The 20,974-nt window shown below is 46.3% G+C and overlaps 1 protein-coding gene across 3 annotated transcripts in view; it reads left to right on the forward strand.

Annotated features, from left to right (window-relative positions):
* Positions 1-20,974, forward strand: part of LOC309557592 (protein mono-ADP-ribosyltransferase PARP14-like) — a 247,325-nt gene that overhangs the window by 57,723 nt on the left and 168,628 nt on the right. For all 3 annotated transcript variants that reach the window (XM_082260385.1, XM_082260386.1, XM_082260387.1), the window contains exon 13: positions 14,803-14,979. In XM_082260385.1, coding sequence (XP_082116511.1) covers positions 14,803-14,979 — 177 coding nt within the window. The remainder of the gene's footprint in view (positions 1-14,802; positions 14,980-20,974) is intronic.

Raw genomic sequence — 20,974 nt, forward strand, 5'->3', positions numbered from 1 at the left:
TAAGTGGAATTGTAAGTGACACTGAAGATAGGTAAGATTCGAACCAATGGACAGCACAGCCACGGAGACCGAGCAAACTGAGTTTTTTGAGAAGGAGGGGGTGGTAAACAGAATCAAAGGCAGCAGAGAGGTCCAAGAGTAAGAGTATTGAGTAGTGACCATTGGTTTTAGCTGTTAGTAAGTCATTTGTAAGTTTTAGGAGAGAAGTTTCTGTGGAGTGTTGCCGGTGAAATCCAGACTGAAGGGGATCAAGAAGGTTATTCTCAATGAGGTGCTTGCTCAGGCGGTTGTAAACTAAACATTCAAGGAGTTTGGAAGCAAAAGGGAGTAAGGAGATGGGTCTTAAGTTATTAAGATTGGTGGGGTCTAGTGAGGCTTTCTTTGGTATGGGAGTTACTAGCGCAAGTTTTAGAGAGTTGGGGAAGATGCCAGTGGGGAGGGAGAGGTTGAATATATGAGTTAAAGAGTGTAGGATAGAGTCAGAGGGTGACCGTAGTATTTGAGAAGGAAAAGGGTCCAGGGGGCAGGAAGTTAGGTGGGCATTAGAAAAGATTTTAGTGGCTTCCTCTACAGTAGTTGGGTTAAACAAGGGAAGTATTGATTGTGCAGGAGGACAAGGTGTGTAAGGTGAGGGAGATATCTGTAGTGTAAAGATCTCTTCACAAATTGTATCAATCTTATTTTTAAAGTGATTGGCAATCTCTTGGGCAGTGAGTAAGTTAGTGGGTGGAAGTAATGGAGGACGAAGTAGAGAGTTGAAGGTAGAAAAGAGTTGACGGGGACTGTGTGAGAGGGTGTTAATGAGAGTGATAAAGTAGGTCTGTTTGCCAGTGTGGAGGCAGGAACTGTATTTTTGGAGGGCAGATTTATATTGGCTGAAATCTTGCTGTGTCTTAGTCTTACGCCACAGACGCTCAAGAGCGAGACTACGTTTTTTGAGGCTTTTGGTATTGTCTGTCTGCCAGGGTTGTAGCGGTCGGGGTCTGATTCTGTGTGTAGTGAGGGGGCCAAAGCATCCAGGGTAGATGACGACAGTGAACTGTAGACAGAAGTGGCCATGTTGGGGCAGGAAAGGGATGAGATTGTGTTGAAGAGACAATCTGTAGCAGAAAAAAGAAGTGAAGGGTTAAGATGGCGAAGGTTTCTAGGGGTAATTGTTCGGTAGTTGGAAGGTAAGGAGGAGGACAAGGAGAGACTGAAACTAATGAGGTGGTGATCAGAGAGAGGGAATGGAATGTTGGAGAGGTTTCGAGGGGTGCATAGGTAGGAGAACATGAGGTCAAGGCTGTTACCATTAGAGTGTGTAGAAGCATGTGTCCATTGTTTTAGGTCAAAAGAGGAGGTTAAGCTCAAAAGTTTAGAAGTAGCAGGAATGTTAAGATTAACAGGGATGTTGAAGTCTCCAAGAATGATTGTGGGAATTTCAGAAGAGAGAAAGTAGGGTAGCCAGGCAGAGAAGTCATCAAGGAAGCCTGATACCGGTCCAGGAGGCCGATAGATCACAGCATTTCTCAACTAAACTGGAGAAAATAGACGAATACAGTGAGCTTCAAATGAGGAGAGAGACAGAGAAGGGGGTGGATGAAGAACCTGAAAAGTGCTTTGAGGGGAAAGCAGAATTCCAACCCCACCTCCTTTCCGTCCACTAGGCCTGGGAGAGTGAGTCCACAGGAGGCCACCATGAGAAAGGGCAGCAGGAGAAGGAGAGTCAGATTCTTGAAGCCAGGTCTCAGTAATTGCAAGCAGGTTGAAAGAGTTTGTGATAAATATGTAATGGACAGAGGTGAGTTTGTTGCAAACAGAGTCGGCATTCCAGAGGGCGCAGGAGAAGGGGAGGTTGGCTCTAGGCAGAAGAGGAATAGAAACCAGATTGTGTGGATTTCGTCTGGTGTCAGAGGATAGGGGGTGACGGGTATGTTTGCCAAAGGTAAATGATGGGGGTCCAGGATTTGGGGAAATATCTCCAGAGGTTAGGAGAAGCAGAAGGGTGAGGGAGGTGATATGGGAGTAAGATTTATGAGGGGGGACACATCTCAGTGTCCTGGAGGTTTTATTGGTGTGTGGGTTCAGAATCAGCAGGAGTTGATGAGTGCAGTATAAAGGTGAGGATAGGAGTGAGGGTGATATATATAAGCTGTGGGGCGGAGAAGAGGGGTAAAGGAGAGAGAGTTTTAGGAGAGAGGATGCAAACATAAAGGAGAATTAGGGATTGCATAATACAGGGTGGGGAGATTGAGAAGTAGACTGAATGTGAGATGGAAAAGTTGTATAGAGACTCAGCTCACCTGTAGTCTGTCTGTTGGTTTGCAGTTGTATGCTTTGTGCATTCGCTGAAGTGCTGAGCCGAAGTGTAATACTTAATCCAATATTAAAACTTTATCCAAGATGATAGTTGCCAATGCAATCCCCACCTGTGCAACCCCTAGAAAGGGCTTACATTTATACTGAGTTGGGTGGAGGTATTGCCAATTAATGAATTAGGATTGCATAGGAGGGACACATGGCTGACAGAATAAACTTCTCACACCAAAGACAGACTACAAAAAATAGCAAGAGAGCAGAATGGCAGAGTAATAAAGATTAGGACAGCTGATAATTTAGGTATGGACAAGAGAAAGCAAAAAAACATCAGTGTTCTATGGACAGAGGTAAAGATTTTGAAAGCAGCATAGATTACCATTGAGCAAGTTAGAAACAAGGATTCTATTTCAGTTAAAGGTGGATTTTGAAAGCAGCATAGATTACCTGTGGAGGGATAGAGAAGAGCTTTTTAGATAGTGCTGAGCCAAAGTGTAATACTTAATCCAATATTAATACTTTATTCAAGATGATAGTTGCCAATGCAATCCCCGCCTGTGCAACCCCTACCTATGTGTATGTAAGGATGGAGTGGCCCATGGTGGCTGTGGGTTTATGGTAGGGGCAGGCGTATGTTATGGACAATGAACACAGGTGCATTTAATTGATGGCATTTTGAGTGCACAGAGATACCGTGACGAGATCCTGAGGCCCATTGTAGTGCCATTCATCCACACCCATCACCTCGTGTTGCAGCATGAAATGTGCGGCACCATGTTGCAAGGATCTGTACACAATTCCTGGAAGCTAAAAAAATCCCAGTTCTTGCATGGCCAGCATACTCACCGGACATGTCACCCATTGAGCATGTTTGGGATGCTCTGGATCGGCGTATACAACAGTGTGTTCCAGGTCCTGCCAATATCCAGCAACTTCGCACAGCCATTGAAGAGGAGTGGACCAACATTCCACAGGAACCAATCACCAACCTGATCAACTCTATGCCAAGGAGATGGGTTGCACTGCGTGAGGCAAATGGTGGTCACACCAGATACCTACTGGTTTTCGGACCCCCCCTGGAACCCCCCAATACAGTAAAACTGCACATTTTAGAGTGGCCTTTTATTGTGGCCAGCCTAAGGCACACCTGTGCAATAATCATGCTGTCCAATCAGCATCTTGATATGCCACACCTGTGAGGTGGATGGATTATCTCGGCAAAGGAGAAGTGATCACTAACACAGATTTACACAGATTTGGGAACAATATTTGAGAGAAATCGGCCTTTTGTGTGCATAGAAAAAGTCTGAGAAACCTTCGAGTTCAGCTCATGAAAAATGGGGGCAAAAACAAAAGTGTTGCGTTTATAATTTCGTTCAGTGTATATAGTTACAAAGTTACATAGTGAGGTTGAAAAAAGACACTAGTCCATCCGGTTCAACCCACGATGAGTGTGTGTGTGTGTTTGATAAGTGTTTATGGCAATAGTACATTGTATATCCCTGTTGTGATTGTTAAGGTGCCCATCTAATCGTTTTTGGAAACAATCAATGTTCCCTGCTGATACCACTGCTTGTGGAAGAAAATTCCACATCCTTACCATCCTTACCACTCTGACAGTAAAGAACCCCCTATGCAGTTTAAGGTTAAACAGCTTCTCTTCTAATTTTAGTGAATGGTCGCGTGTCTTTTAAAATTTCCCTTCGCTGAAACATTTGTTCTCTATGCTAGGGTCACCAGTACGGTATTTGTACACCGCTATTATATCCCCTCTCAAGCATCTCCTCTCTAGAGAGAATAAGTTTAATGCTTGTAGTCTTTCCACATAGCTGAAGTCCTCCAGCCCCTTTATTAGCTTTGTTGCCCTTCTCTGGACTCTCTCCAGTTCCAGCACATCTTTCCTGAGGACCGGTGCCCAGAACTGGACAGCATACTCCAGATGGGGCGGGACCAGAGTCTTGTAGTGTGGGAAAATTATCGTTTTATCTTTGAAGTGAATCACCTTTTTAATACATGCTAGTATTGTGTCGGGTTTTCTTGCAGCAGCTTGGCATCGCATGCCATTGCTGAGCCTGTCATCTACTAGGCCCCCTAAGTCCTTTTCCATCCTAGATTACCCCAGAGATTCTCCCCCTAGTAAGTAATTTGTGTTCGTATTTTTGGCTACCAAATGCTTTACCTTACATTTTCCAGCATTAAACCTCATTTGCCATGTAGTTGCCCACCCCAATATTTTATTTTGGTCTTCTTGTAAGGTCTCCCCATCCTGCGTAGAAGTTATCGCCCTGCTTAGCCCTGCTTAGCTTTGTATCGTCCGCAAATATTGAGATTGAGCTGTTGATCGCATCCTCTAGAATCAGTGATGGCGAAACCTTGGCACCCCAGATGTTTTGTAACTACATTCTCCATGATGCTCATGCACTCTGGAGTGTAGGTGAGCATCATGGGAAATGTAGTTCCAAAACATCTGGGGTGCCAAGGTTCGCCATCACTGAACTAGGTCATTTTTTATTTTTTTTTAAATCTTTTTATTAAATTTTAAACAAGAACAACAACAACAACAAACGAGGGTGCATTGGTTCACAACTTAACTTCCCAGATTCTCAGAGAATAAGGCTCATCAGCAGGCAGGGGTCCAATTGAAAAACATATGAAAAGATAAACAACAGAAAGGGCATCAGCAGTCCTCTAGTATGTCAGGCAACCTGCATCAGTCACTCACGGCTGTAGAGGAATCAGAGCCATTTGGCCCAAACTCTATCGTATTTTTTTGGACATCCTCTATGTGCATACGTATCTTTATATAGAGGAAGAACTAAATTCGCCAGTTTCTTCCACTGTAGTACCGTGGGTGGGGGGCGCCGCCGCCAATGGAGCACTATGGTTTTCCTGGCATAAAAGAGCAAGAGACCCAGCAGCGTCCGGTCTGCCACCCGAGGCACTAAATCGTCCAGCAGTCCCAGTATACATATCCTCAGAGAGGGGTCGAGTTTGATCAATGAAACCTTTTCTATCAACTGGAGCACCGAAGACCAGAATGCAGAGAGTTGAGGGCAAGACCAAAAAATGTGAAGAAAGTCACCCAGTTCCTGGCCGCAACGCCAGCACTTCCGGGCATTGGGAGGCATGCATTTTGTGTAAACGGTAAGGGGTGAGGTAAGCTCTGTGGGCTATTTTGAATTGGATGAGTCTATCCCTGAGGGAGACCAGCATTTTAAAGGGGAGCTCCCACATATTGATCCAATCCTCCGGGTCCAAGTTCGGAACATCCCGAGCCCAGCGAGCACGGAGGCCAGAGAGCTCCGGAGAGTAGACCCGGAGGAGGTGCGCATAAAGGACCGACACCGCCCGCTCCGAGCAGTCGTGTCGCAGAACCCGCTCCTGATCCGGCTGCATCATCTGCGAGCCCCCCGGGTGGGAACTGGGATTTGAAGGCATGAGAGAACTGGAGATACCGAAATACCTGGGAAGAAGGGACATTGAAGGTGTCAGTGAAGTGTGTAAAGAGGGGAAAAGAGAGATCAGAGGACACGTCCGAAACCTTCTTAATGCTATAGAGAGTAAGGTGTGGTAGGGTGGGGTTGTGCCACAACGGCGCGTTGGGGGAGACAGCGGTGTCCGGGTACCCCTTGAGCTGCAAGCCAATTTTCCAGGCACTAAGTACCATGGTCATGGAGGTAGTGAGCCCATGGGGGGTCCTGGGGCTCCTAAAGAGCAAATGAGAGAGAGCTTCTATGGAGCCGAGCACCGCTGCCTCCACCACAACCGCTGAGTTAAATAGATCAGGATTTAGCCACCAAACAGCAGAAACTAATTGGGATGCAATGAAGTATTTATGACAATCGGGGAAGGCCAGTCCCCCCTGGGAGAGGGGATGCATTAGGGGGGGGGAATTTATACCGGGGGGGGGGGGCGCGGCCCCCACAAAAAGGAGGAAAACAGTTTGTTGAGGCTTCTGAAAAATGATTTCGGTATCCATTGGAGGGAATGCCGAAAGAGATACATCAATTTAGGCAACACCTTCATTTTAACAAGGTTGATGTGGCCCAAGAGGGAAAGGGGGAAGGTTCTCCCATGCCTTCAATCGGGCCCTGACTGCCGAGACCACCGGATCCAAATTAAGCAATATAAAGTCGGAGGCCACTCTGGAGACACGTACCCCCAGATAAACCATATCATCCACCCATTGTAGCAGAACATCCGGCGGTGCTGAGCGTCTGGCCTCCTGATCAATCGCTAACAGTTGCGACTTGGACCAGTTGACCCTCAGACCAGTCACCTGCAAGAATGCTTCCAGGATTTGCAATGCACCCCTAAGCGAGGAGTCTGCGTCATTCAAAAAAAGCAGGAGGTCATCAGCATACAGGGCCACCCTCTCCTCCAGCCCGGCAATCCACAGGCCCCGAATAAGCGGAGAAACGCGGAGGGCCTCAGCCACCGCCTCCATGGCGATGACAAACAAGGCTGGGGAGAGAGGGCAACCCTGGCACGTGCCCCTAGTCCAGGTAAACCAGGACGACAGTCTACCTCCCAGACGAATAGCAGCCACTGGCGATTGATATATGATTTGCAGCTACCTGATGAAGAGTAAGGGAAACCCAATTCTCTGGAGAGTCTCCAACAGAAAGGGTCATTCCACCGAGTCAAATGCCTTCTCGATATCAAGAGAGGCAACTACTCTAGTGCCCACATTAAGGTGTTGTGTCTGTAAGTTGGTATACAGTCTGCGGAGATTAACGTCTGTGAATCCATAGGCCATGAATCCAGTTTGGTCCTGGTCCACTACCGAGGGGAGCAATGGTTGAAGTCGGGTTGCTAGTAGTTTGGTCAGGATTTTAAGGTCATTATTAAATAGTGCAATGGGTCTATAGGAGGCGCATAGCTTGGGGTCCTTCGGGGGCTTGTAAATGAGGATGACATGAGCCTCCGCCATCTAGGGGGGCAGCATCAGACCAATGTAGGAGATCCCCTTTAAATGATTTGGGGGGGGACAGCCTGTCCAGATCTAGATAATGGCGTTGAAGTCCCCCATCAGAAGTAGCTTGGCAGGGCAGTATGGAGACACTTTATCTAATACAGAGTATAGCACTTCAGACATAAACGGGGGGGGGGGGGGGGCGGATGGGAGGGGGTACAAACAAGCCCACTATCACATATCTATGTTGCCACAACGTGAGGACTAAGATGACCTAGTGGCCCATGGGATCCGTGTGGACTGCATTCACCTCACAAGGCAGGGACTTGCGGATTAAGACTGAAACCCCCCTAGCATAGCTGGAGTAGGAAGCATGGAATGACTTGCATACCCATAGTTTTTTGAGGGATAACAGTTTGCTGCCCACCAGATGCGTTTCCTGCAATATCAAGATGGAAGGTTTGTGGGATTGCAGATATTGGAACATGAGCGCCCGTTTGAATTTAGAGTTGAGGCCACAAACATTCCAGGAGATGATGGAGAAGGACTGCTGGTCACGTGATGCCATGGTGACGATAGGAGCAGAAAGTGGGAGAGGAACCCGCAGAGATTATCAACAGCATCTGGGGAGCAGCAGAACCATTAGAACTCAAGCACCACTTAGACAACCACATAGCATTAAACACTGTTGTGGAAATTGAATTGTGGACATTTCTTTAGTTAAATAGTCATAATGTCTCCCAGTGTCGGTTTAGCTGTCATTGCAGGAAAGACTTGTTAGTGAACACCTTCCATTGGATGAGATGGCACAATACTAGTAGCAAAGAGAGTCCATCGCACAGATCTATATCCGCAATTTGGGGCCCCGTACTGCTGAGTTATGTTTGTGATATGGAATTCTTATCATTTTACCAAGATTAATAGATGGCATCTTTTAGTGCCATTCGATCTGTGTGACTGAAACTGCTGCTATTGTCTTATGCAGATAAAGCCTCATCAACTGGAACAGTTAGAATGGTCACTATTAAATTTGGTTTATATATGAATCATGTTTGATTAGACCCACTAACAGGTATGAAAGCCATGTGCTACAGTTGGGATTCCCTTTGTTCAGCCGTGTCCATTCATGGGCATCAACTCTACAGTTCCTATTGTACTTTTTGAATGTATACATGTTCTGTGATTGGTGGTTTTGGAGCCACTCCCTTTAACCCCCTTTTGTTAAATAAACCTGCTGTGTCTTGGAGGGCTCAGGCACACACAGGAACCCTCCAGATGGCATTGAATTGACTACAGCAAGCATGTCTGTCCATTTCTTTGCTGCCGAGCGCTTGGATAACCTTATACAAAAGAGCGGTACATTTGTACTTTTCAGTACAAGGGTTTAATGGAGCTTGGTGCGTATTAATCTTGAGCGCACTGAGTGGGTTTCTATGCTCCAAGCCCTATTAATTTCTACGACCACACATATACACATATTACCAAAACAAAACTACCCAGGCACTGTGTGCCTATCCTGCCAGACGCTGACAACCCCCTCAAAAAACAGAGGGCCCCCCGGGGGGAGCAGGGGACGGCTTATACCCAAAACAGTAGCAAAAACAAAATCGCCCGTTAGGTCTGCAACATAGACCTCAGCGATGAAGGGCTGGCTCCGGCTCCACTGGAGAGCTGTGAGAACAGCGGGGGGGGGGATGGGGTGTAAATAAATAAAACTGGTGAGGGAGGCTGATGCGTCAGCACAAATTAGGGTTCTGAGAAACAAGGAGAACCAACAACTGCACGTGCAACAGTTCAGCCAGGCGTCTGATCCAGCTCTATAGTGGTGGGCTACCATGGAGGCAGTCAGAGATGGCATGTGGTAGTAAAAGAGGTGAAGGGGAGGGGGGGTTAACTGAAGAATGGCATAGATGATGGTCAGGGGAGAACAGAAGGGGGATCAAGTGGCAGAGAGGCCACAGAGGGGGACATCAGGAAGAGGGGGTATACGTGCTAGGCCAGTCTGCAGGAGGAACCCAGGTTCAGCGAACATCCAGCCAGGAGGCCGCCACTTCAGGTGTGTCAAAGAATCTGGTGCGGTCTCCGTCGATTACCCGGAGTATGCAAGGGTAGAGGAGGCTGTATTTGATGCCTTGATCGTGGAGTCTCTTGCGGATCTCTGTGAATTGGCGGCGCTTCTGTTGCACCTCCGGCGAATAATCTGGAAAAAGCATAATCCGGGCGTCCTTGTAGCGGAGTTCCTTCTTGGAGCGAGCTGCCGCCAGGAGACGGTCCCGGTAGTTAAGGAGTCGCAGCAGGAAGGGTCTGGGGTGCCCCAGGGATCGGAGGAGCCAGGGGAACCCTGTGGGCCCTCTCCACAATGAAGGTAGGTGGCATGGCAGGAAGGTCCAATAGCGTAGGCAGGAAGGATTCCGCAAACTCAGCAGGTCTGGGACCCTCTGCGCGTTCCGGCAGCCCCAGTATATGGATATTATTGCGCCTCAACCGATTTTCTGTGTTGATCGCCTTGTCCTGGAGTGCCTTAACCTGCAGCTGTAGGGCATGGAGATCTCTAGAGTCCACCCTGGTAGAGCCTTCTAGTGGGAAATGCTATCCTCCGCCTTGGACACCTGCGACCGGAACCTGTCCAGATCATGCCGGATTAGGCTGATATCCATGGCCAGGTAATCGATTTTGACTGTCAGGGTGTCTTTGCAGGCTTTTATCGCATCCAGGATGTCGGATAGAGAGGGATCCTGCTGCATGCTCGGGCCTGCATCCGTCTGCGTGCTGACAGACATGATGAGAATAGAGGGCCTTGTGTCCAAGATGGCTGCCTGCCTTCCTGGAAGATAGGGAGAAGGAGCGGATGCCCCCGAGGATCGGAGCTTCCCAGGAGACAGCAGAGGGGCCCGCTGCGTGCCGCTCAACTTCTTTGGGGGACCCAGGGTGATGAAAGGGGGTGCTGAGTATGAAGAGGTAGCCCAGATAAGTAAAAGGATGAGAACAGGATCAGAGCTCAGGCGCCGCACGTCCGCTCAGCTTCATATCCTGGCCACGCCCCCCCCCCCCCCCCCCACTGCTCTAGATCATTTATGAATAAATTAAACAGGATTGGTCCCAGGACAGATCCTTGGGGGACCCCACTTTCTACACCTTTGGACTCGCCCCTGAAGCCAGTTTTCAGTCCAGTTGCTCACCCTATGGTCCATACCTACATACCTCGGTTTGTACAGTATTCGTTTGTGGGGAACTGTATCAAATGTCAGATACACCACATCCACAGGCCTTCCTTTATCCAGATGGCAGCTCACTTCTTCATAGAAGGTTAATAGATTGCTCTGGCAAGAACGATTCTTCATGAATCCATGCAGATTACTACTAATGATACCGTTTTTATTACTAAAATCTTGTATATAGTCCCTTATCATCCCCTTCAATAGCTTGCAAACTATTGATGCTAGACATAAAATATTGCAATGCATTTTATTCTCTAGAGCAGGGGTGTCCAAACCACGGCCCTCCAACTGTTGCGGAGCTACACGTCCCATGAGGCATTGTAAGGCTTTGAAATTCACAGACCTAACTAGGCATGATGGGAATTGTAGTTCCTGAACAGCTGGAGGGCCATATTTTGGACACCCCTGCTCTAGAGTGTCTTCTAAAAAATATATATATATATAATGTTTGAGGGTTCTAAGTAATTTTCTAGCAAAAAATACTTGTAGAAAAAAGTGGCAGAAAAGGCTGGGTTGGCAAGTGGATAATATACTTACTCTATTTACAATCAAATAGCCTGGTGTCTATTGCCATATACTTATATAGTGGCGGTAGTATACTAACACGTAAGCTCATACAGGTGTCTGCAGCATCCCACTATCTAGCCAAGTGTGTCAGAGAGGATGGAGCAGTTCATAGAGTTGTAGCAGAACAGAGAACCCGTCATACCAAGCAGCTCCTCAGGGGGTAAGCGCTACATTATAATAAGATTGATATACAGTGCCTTGCGAAAGTATTCGGCCCCCTTGAACTTTGCAACCTTTTGCCACATTTCAGGCTTCAAACAAAGATATAAAACTGTAATTTTTTTTGAAGAATCAACAACAAGTGGGACACAATCATGAAGTGGAACAAAATTTATAGGATATTTCAAACTTTGTTACAAATAAAAAACTGAAAAATTGGGTGTGCAAAATTATTCAGCCCCTTTACTTTCAGTGCAGCAAACTCTCTCCAGAAGTTCAGTGAGGATCTCTGAATGATCCAATGTTAACCAAAATGACTAATGATGATAAATAGAATCCACCTGTGTGTAATCAAGTCTCCGTATAAATGCACCTGCACTGTGATAGTCTCAGAGGTCCGTTTAAAGTGCAGAGAGCATCATGAAGAACAAGGAACACACCAGGCAGGTCCGAGATACTGTGTAGAAAAGAAATCAGGTGCGCTAAAATTCACTGGTGTCACAAATCAGGAAAAGATGTGACACTATAATGAGTGTCCCCCATATACCTGTGATGTGTTTCCAAAATTGATGTGCACTTGAACGGGTGTACAGTAAATACTATGCACCCTGGTGCATATACTTGGGTGTGTTATGGTGAATAGGTGATGATAAATGGATAATGTGATACCAACATAAACCAACAAAGTGCACATGTAATTCAAAGAAAAAGTGTCCAATATTTCAATGGTTGCCACCTCAGTGTATAGTCCATATACATATAAAAGTGCATAAAGTCCCAATCGTCCCCCCACAGGCTAAAGTAAAATCCACTCTGTGGGTTCCTCTAGATCCGTGGGGTGCAGATGGGTTCCACCACCTTTGTAGGGATTAGCCCCTTACCATAGAGAGAAGAGGTTAAGGACGGATAATCAGCCCAGTAGTGTCTTGGGAATTCATGGAGGTCACCGTGGAATAATCAGATAGTAAGTGTGGCCTCTTACCGGATCGCTCAAACCAAAAGGCGACTGTCTCACTGATCTTTCGGTGTCTCAACCCAATCCCGGTCCACTCTTGTTCTCTGTGTTACTCTCCGCACAGGTGAGGGCTTCCACGTGTATCTCACAGAAACAGAATCAGACCATAGCGCAGTACCTTTGACAATTTATTAAAACAAAAGTATCCAGTGCACTTACAGTTAGATGTTAACTAATGGACACAGGAAACCGATACCGATATTGGAGAGGCCGTGGCCGCCTGCAGTGCGGTCCTCGGCAACTTGCAATGACGATGCGGCGCTCCTCTGTGACGCGTTTCCACTAAACAGTCGTCTACGGAAATAGGAGTGACGCACTGCAGGCGGCCACGGCCTCTCCAATATCGGTATCGGTTTCCTGTGTCCATTAGTTAACATCTAACTGTAAGTGCACTGGATACTTTTGTTTTAATAAATTGTCAAAGGTACTGCGCTATGGTCTGATTCTGTTTCTGTGAGATACACGTGGAAGCCCTCACCTGTGCGGAGAGTAACACCCAGAACAAGAGTGGACCGGGATTGGGTTGAGACACCGAAAGATCAGTGAGACAGTCGCCTTTTGGTTTGAGCGATCCGGTAAGAGGCCACACTTACTATCTGATTATTTCACGGTGACCTCCCTGAATTCCCAAGACACTACTGGGCTGATTATCCGTCCTTAACCTCTTTTCTCTATGGTAAGGGGCTAATCCCTACAAAGGTGGTGGAACCCATCTGCACCCCACGGATCTAGAGGAACCCACAGAGTGGATTTTACTTTAGCCTGTGGGGGGACGATTGGGACTTTATGCACTTTTATATATATATGGACTATACACTGAGGTGGCAATCATTGAAATATTGGACACTTTTTCTTTGAATTACTTGTGCACTTTGTTGGTTTATGTTGGTATCACATTATCCATTTATCATCACCTATTCACCATAACACACCCAAGTATATGCACCAGGGTGCATAGTATTTACTGTACACCCGTTCAAGTGCACATCAATTTTGGAAACACATCACAGGTATATGGGGGACACTCATTATAGTGTCACACCTTTTCCTGATTTGTGACGCCAGTGAATTTTAGCGGACCTGATTTCTTTTCTACACAATTTTATCACCATTTGGTTCGCAGGTTGCAGCTATTCACATTACTGATCCTGCGCACTTATTTAATTTTATACAGGTCCGAGATACTGTTGTGGAGAAGTTTAAAGCTGGATTTGGATACAAAAAGATTTCCCAAGCTTTAAACATCCCAAGGAGCTCTGTGCAAGCGATAATATTGAAATGGAAGGAGTATCAGACCACTGCAAATCTACGAAGACCTGGCCGTCCCTCTAAACTTTCATCTCATACAAGGAGAAGACTGATCAGAGATGCAGCCAAGAAGCCCATGATCACTCTGGATGCACTGCAGAGATCTACAGCTGAGGTGGGAGACTCTGTCCATAGGACAACAATCAGTCGTATACTGCACAAATCTGCCCTTTATGGAAGAGTGGCATGAAGAAAGACATTTCTTAAAGATATCCATAAAAAGTGTCCTTTAAAGTTTGCCACAAACCACCTGGGAGACACGAAACATGTGGAAGAAGGTGCTCTGGTCAGATGAATCCAAAATCAAACTTTTTGGCACCAATGTAAAATGTTACGTTTGGCGTAAAAGCAACACAGCTCATCACCCTGAACACACCATCCCCACTGTCACACATGGTGGTGGCAGCATCATGGTTTGGGCCTGCTTTTCTTCAGCAGGGAAAGGGAAGATGGTTAAAATTGATGGGAAGATGGATGGAGCCAAATACAGGACCATTCTGGAAGAAAACCTGATGGAGTCTGCAAAAGACCTGAGACTGGGACGGAGATTTGTCTTCCAACAGGACAATGATCCAAAACATAAAGCAAAATCTACAATGGAATGGTTCACAAATAAACATATCCAGGTGTTAGAATGGCCAAGTCAAAGTCCAGACCTGAATTAAATTGAGAATCTGTGGAAAGAACTGAAAACTGCTGTTCACAAACGCTCTCCATCCAACACTGAGCTTGAGCTGTTTTGCAAGGAGGAATGGGCAAAAATTTCAGTCTCTCGATGTGCAAAACTGATAGAGACATACCCCAAGCGACTTACAGCTGTAATCGCAGCAAAAGGTGGCGCTACAAAGTATTAACTTAAGGGGGCTGAATAATTTTTCACGCCCAATTTTTCAGTTTTTTATTTGTTAACAAAGTTTGAAATATCCAATAAATTTCGTTCCACTTCATGTGTGTCCCACTTGTTGATTCTTCACAAAAAATTACAGTTTTATATCTTTATGTTTGAAGCCTGAAATGTGGCAAAAGGTCGCAAAGTTCAAGGGGGTTGAATACTTTCGCAGGGCACTGTATTTTATGTCTTTGTGACTTTCATTGATCGTGGCCACAAATAATGAAGAATCATTGTTTGTGAAACAAAGCCTTTCTACTTTTTGGTCCCGTTCATGTCAAAACTGATATCAGTTTACAATTTTGCTTCTTACAATCGTTTTTTAATGTGAATTGTCGGGTTCCATTCTTTATATGATTTTCTCCAGTTGACCTCCATGTCCAAAGATGAGCTCCTGCATCATTGTTCACATATTAATTTCTATTTTTTCCAGGAAGCCGACCCAACAACGGGTGCGTGATCACAAAAGGAGGAAATCTCCATTGTAGGAATATAATACATGTTGCCGGGCAAAATAAACCGCTTTTAATAGGGCAGTGCATAACGGATGCCCTGCACATATGTGAGAGACAACAAGCAACCTCAGTGGCCTTCCCAGCAATGGGGACAGGTGAGAGACTCTGTTAATTGTATATGAAATGCAAAATGTCTGTCACCTCCCATAGCCATCCAATTGTATGCAAACATTTGATCTCCAACTGGAATTTTACAGGGCAGGGTTGGTTAATATGATACACTGAAATAATTTTCTTCATTATTGTAAACCAGTTTAGGTGGAGAATATCACAAATAAAATAACACAATGAGAAATTAAGAATTCACCCATTAGGGTTATGGTGTTGGTCAGAACTAAAGATTGGGGGGGGGGGGGGGGGTGCTCAGTTGAAATGATTGCAAAATGAACAGTGTGGGCTAGCAGTAGGGTAAGCAAATCAATGGGGTGCATCAATGTAAGGTATAGAAACAGGAGGAAGGAGGTCCTGATTTCTCTATAGAGATCTTTATATCACTGGAGAGATCAGCAGTGGGAGAAAGGAGTCCCTGATTTCTCTATATAGATCTTTATATCACTAGAGGGGTCACCAGCAGGAGAAAGGAGTCCCTGATTTCTCTATATAGATCTTTCTATCACTAGAGGGATCACCAGCAGTTGTAAAGAGGTCTCGATTCCTCTCGATTCCTACAAAAAAGGCATTTTGTAGCCCCGCTGTGGACAAACAGGAGCCAATGAGCCCTTTGTTGATATTGCGGATCCACTGTGTGAGTTGAAAGTCATCCATCCCCACTGGAGGAGAAGGGATCAGCGCCAACATTTCACACCAGTGATTGTCAAGCCGTTTTTTCTTCTATATTGGGTAAGAGGCCAATATTGCTTTTGCACTGGGGGTCTGTGCACGTTTGGAGGTGATTAATACATGGATACGTTTATGCTGTAACAACAAGAATATACTTATTGCACTTACCTTTTTTCCACCGGGTAAGGAGGAATTTCACCAGGTGGAGGGATATTCCAGTCATATTCACTTAATTGTCTATTGTTTTACTGGACTCTTCACATCACCTGTTTTCAATATCTATTTGAACACTATTGAAGAGGATTCATCCTCTCCACATTTTGGACTGTTGGATCTTTATTTCATCTTATTTCACATGTTGTATTTTATTTATTTATCCCACACACATTGTTGCTTTTGTTAATTGTTTTTTTGAACCTCAAGTACCAGCACTAATTTGTGGTTTATTTTTTTTTTTAACCCTTTGATTGGTTAACTCACATTAATATTCATTTTTTATTAAGTGAATTCACAAAGGAATTGAAAAGCGCACCATTTATATTTTACACATTATTTTTCACATTCTGGGAGCAGCCTATTACATATCAGCGCACCCTTCTTTCTTACCGATTATATTCCTCTATATAGATCTTTATATTACTAGAGGGATCACCGGCGGGAGGGAGAAGGTCCCAATTCCACTATTTAGCTCTTTATATCACTAGAGGGGTCACTGGCAGGAGGAAGGAGGTCCTGATTCCTCTATATAGATCTTTAGATCACTAGAGGGGTCATCGGCAGGAGGAAAAAGGTCCTAAATTCCTCTATATAGATCTTTATATCACTAGGTGGATCACCGACAGGAGGAAGGAGGTCCTGATTCCTCTATATAGATCTTTATATCACTAGAGGGATCACTGGCAGGAGGGTGGAGGTCCTAATTAAACTAAGTAGATCTTTATATCACTAGAGGGGTCACCAGCAGGAGGAAGGAGGTCCTGATTCGTCTATAAAGACCTTCTATCACTAGAGGGATCACCAGCAGGAGGAAGGAGGTCCAGATTCCTCTAAATAGAACTTAATATCACTACAGGAATCACCGGCAGGTGGAAGGAGGTCATGATTCCTCTATATAGATCTTTATATCACTAGAGGGATCACCAGCGGGAGGAAGGAGATCCTGATTCATCTATATAGATCTTTATATCACTAGATGGATCACCAGCAGGAGGAAGGAGGTCCTGATTCCTCCATATAGATCTTTATATCACTAGAGGGATCACCAGCGGGAGGAAGGAGATCCTGATTCATCTATATAGATCTTTATATCACTAGAGGGATCACCAGCGGGAGGAAGGAGGTCCTGATTCCTCTATATAGATCTTTACATCACTAGAGGGATCACCAGCGGGAGGAAGGAGATCCTGATTCATCTATATAGATCTTTATATCACTAGAGGGATCCCCGCAGGAGGAAGGAGGTCCTGGTTCTTTTATATAGATATTTATATTACTAGCGGGATCACTGGTAGGAGGAAGGAGGTCCCGATTCCTCTTTATAGAGCTTCATATCACTAGAGGGATCACTGGCAGGAGGAAGGAGGTCCAGATTCCTCTATATAGATCTTTATATCACCAGAGGGATCACGGGCAGGAGGAAGGAGGCCCTGTTTCCTCTATAAAGATCTTCACATCACTAGAGTGGTCACTGGCAAGAGAAAGTAGGTCCTCATTCCTCTATATAGATCTTTATATTACTAAAGGTATCACTGGGCAGGAGGAAGGAGGTCCTGATTCATCTATATCGATCTATACAACAGTAGGGGGATCACAAGCAGGAGGAAGGAAGTCCAGATTCCTCTATGTAGACCTTTATATCACTAGAGGAATCACCGACAGTGGCGGAGCCAGAGGGCTAGCTGGGGTGGCAATTGCCACCCCAGATGAAGTCCTTGCCACCCCTGTTGCCACCCCGCTCATGGACGTCCACAATTCCAAATTCCACACATAATTCTGTTTGCTTTCGTGCAGCGCTGATCGCCGCCAAATCACAAACTTGGTCCGCCCGCCGTCTCTGGCTCCCTCCTCTCTCTGTCTTCTGCTGCCCTGCCGACAGCTGTAGGGGGCGGGCCGGGGATTCCCTGCTGCTGATGTCAGTCAGGAGGGGCGGAGCTGCAGCGTGCCCTGGAGAGGAAGCGGGACTGGGAGTGACCTGACACGTGACCTTAGCGGCGGCGGTGAAGAGTTGTAAGTCTGATTGTCACTGTCACTCAACTCCAGCTGCCCTATATATACTGCTCATCTAGCTCCATCCTGCCAAAACCCCATAATTCCTGCCTACCCAACTCCATCCTTATTGCCTGCCTACTCGACTGCATTCAATGGGAATGCCTGCTTACTAAACTCCAACCTGCCCCCACTTCATACTGCCTCCAACCAAACTCCAGCTTACCCTGACCCTACCTACTGCCTGCCTACCACGCTCTCTACTGCCAGCCTAAATCCATCCTGTGCCAAACCTGTACTGCCTGCCTATCCAACTGCCCTATGTAGACTTCTCACCCATCTCCATAGTGCCCCCACTCTATACTGCCTGCCTACTCAACTCTATCCTGCCCCCACCCCATACTTCATCCACCCAGAATGACTGCCTCCTTACGCAAGTCCATCCTAACCTGGTCCTGTACTGCCTACCTACCCAGCTCTATACTAGAACCCTAAATCCATCTCGCCCCCACCCTGTACTGCTGCCTAACCACCTGCCCTATATAGACCGCCTACCTACGTCCATCCTGCCTCCACCTCCACCTCATTCTGCCTGCAAACCGAATGCTATATAGACTTTCCACCCACATACCCTGTTCACTGATCTTCTTTCTGTCTCTGCGCAACATTGCCACCTATTTTCACCCTGCCCACTTCCCTTATAAAGTCTGCCCACCCAACTATATTCTGCCTCCGCATACCCTTTCCATTTCTGCCCACCTCCCATTTATAGAATATCCATCCACCTCCATCCTGCCCCTACAAAACCTGTCTTTCTGACTTCATCTTGCCTTCCTTCCCCTATATACTGTAGTGTGCCTAACCACCTCCATCCTGCCTCTACATAACCTGACCATCCATCTTCACCATTCTCATCTCCTTTATATAGACTGCCCACACACCTTCAGGCTGACCATCTATCTTTATCCTGTCACTTTGTGTATTGACCCCCCCAAAATAATACCTTGCCACCCCTTTGCCACCCCTGTTTTAAAAGTCTAGCTCCGCCACTGATCACCAGCAGGAGGAAGGAAGTCTCGATTCCTCTATATAGATCTTTATATCACTAGAGAGATCACCAGTAGGAGGAAGGGGGTCTAAATTCCTCTATATAGATCTTTATATCACTAGAGGGATCACCGGCAGGAGGATGGAAGTCCCAATACCACTATATAGATCTTTATATCACTAGAGGGATCACCAGCAGGAGGAAGGAGGTCCTGGTTCTTTTATATAGATATTTATATTACTAGCAGGATTACCGGTAGGAGGAAGGAGTTCCCGATTCCTCTATATAGAGCTTCATATCACTAGAGGGATCACAGGCAGGAGGAAGGAGGTCCCAATTCCTCTATATAGATCTTTATATCACTAGAGGGGTCACCAGCAGGAGGAAGGAGGTCTAAATTCCTCTATATAGATCTTTATATCACTAGAGGAATCACTGGCAGGAGGAAGGAGGTCCTGATTCCTCTATTAAGATCTTTATATCACTAGAGGGGTCATGAGCAGGAGGAAGGAGGTCCTGAGTGTTCTAGATAGATTTTTATATCAATAAAGGGGTCACCAGCAGGAGGAAGGAGGTTCTGATTCCTCTTTATAGATCTTTATATCACTAGAGGGATCCACTCCAGGGGGAAGGAGGTCTTGATTCCTATATATAGATCTTTTTATCACTTGAGGGAACATCAGCAAGAGTAAGGAGGTCCCGATTCTTCTTTTTAGATCTCTATATCACTAGAGGGATCACCACCAGGAGGAGGGTGGTCCTGAAGCCTCTATATAGATCTTTATATGACTAGATGGATTGCCAGCAAAAGGAAGGACATTCTGATTCCTCTATATATAATTGCCCCCCTGGGCCGTCCTAATGCCCCATAAAAAGGCTGAACCACTTCTGCTACAGACTTGCCTAAGGATTCCTGGCGAAGAGAAGTAAAAAGTCCCCACTGCTGACCTACTGACTGCAGGATGAAGACAAGGACAATGCGCAGGCCTCCCCCCCCCCTCCCAGCATGGATGGTGTAAACGTGTCTTAGCAGAGCCCGGTCCCATGCCCCACTTCAGACTCTCCTCCCCCAGGGACCCCCGACTGAGCTGTCTCAACTCCCACCAACTGCCCCCTGCTGGCCAGGTCGGGAACCCGGATTGGACTGGTGAGTAGAGAGTAGCTGGAGCAGAGCTTCAGTCTGAAATGGGGGTCAGGAGGAGGCCGGGAGGAAGGAGAGTGGGAGGGGGGCCGGGTTGTTGCACCATGGCCTCGGGTTTGTACTTGCCCCCTGGGTTGAAATTTGCCAGTCAGCCCCTGTCTATATAGATCTTTAGGTTAGAACTCATTTAGAATACCGTGTCTATTTCTGGCAACCTCAGGTGTAAAAAGACACAACTGAAATCTGTAAATACATGAAAGTTTAGGACAAAATTTTCAATATAAGGGTCCATACACAGTGGCTTAAAGCGGAGTTCCGGACACAAAATCGACATAATCGATTTTGGGCCATCCGCTTGCTATTGGTCACCTGAAAAAGAAATGGATAGTTACGATTTTTTTGTTTTTGTTTACTTACCTTGTTATTGAAGAAAAATATACTCACCTTTCTACCACTTCCTCCCTCTGCGGCCCGCGCCGTCACTTCCCCTTTGCATTGATTCCTGGGAGCTGAACGTCATCGCTCCCAGGAATCAATGCGCGTGCACCGGCCCCGCTCGTCACTTCCGGTGCGGCGCCTCATTCCCCGCTAAACAGCTTCTGGGCATGCCCAGAAGCTGTGGAGGGATGACGCGCCTGCACCGGAAGTAATGAGCGGGGGCCGGTGCAGGCGCATTCTGGGAAGAAGAGGACACGGAAGAGGACGCAGAAGAGGACGCGCTGGCTTCAGCTGCCCACATCCGAGATGGCAGCGCTGGAGAAGAAATTTTCAAGGTAAGTATTTCTTCTAAAAGGTAAGTGCGACCCGGGACAGATCAGAGGCTATCCATTGTGGAATGTACTAACCCTGACTGTCCCGGGGGGATTTTTATTGAAAAAAACATTTTTTGGCCAGAACTCCGCTTTAAAAACCGCTC

The sequence above is a fragment of the Pelophylax lessonae genome, assembly GCF_965119305.1.
Source record: "Pelophylax lessonae genome assembly, chromosome: 6".
NCBI classification, from domain to species: Eukaryota; Metazoa; Chordata; class Amphibia; order Anura; family Ranidae; genus Pelophylax; species Pelophylax lessonae.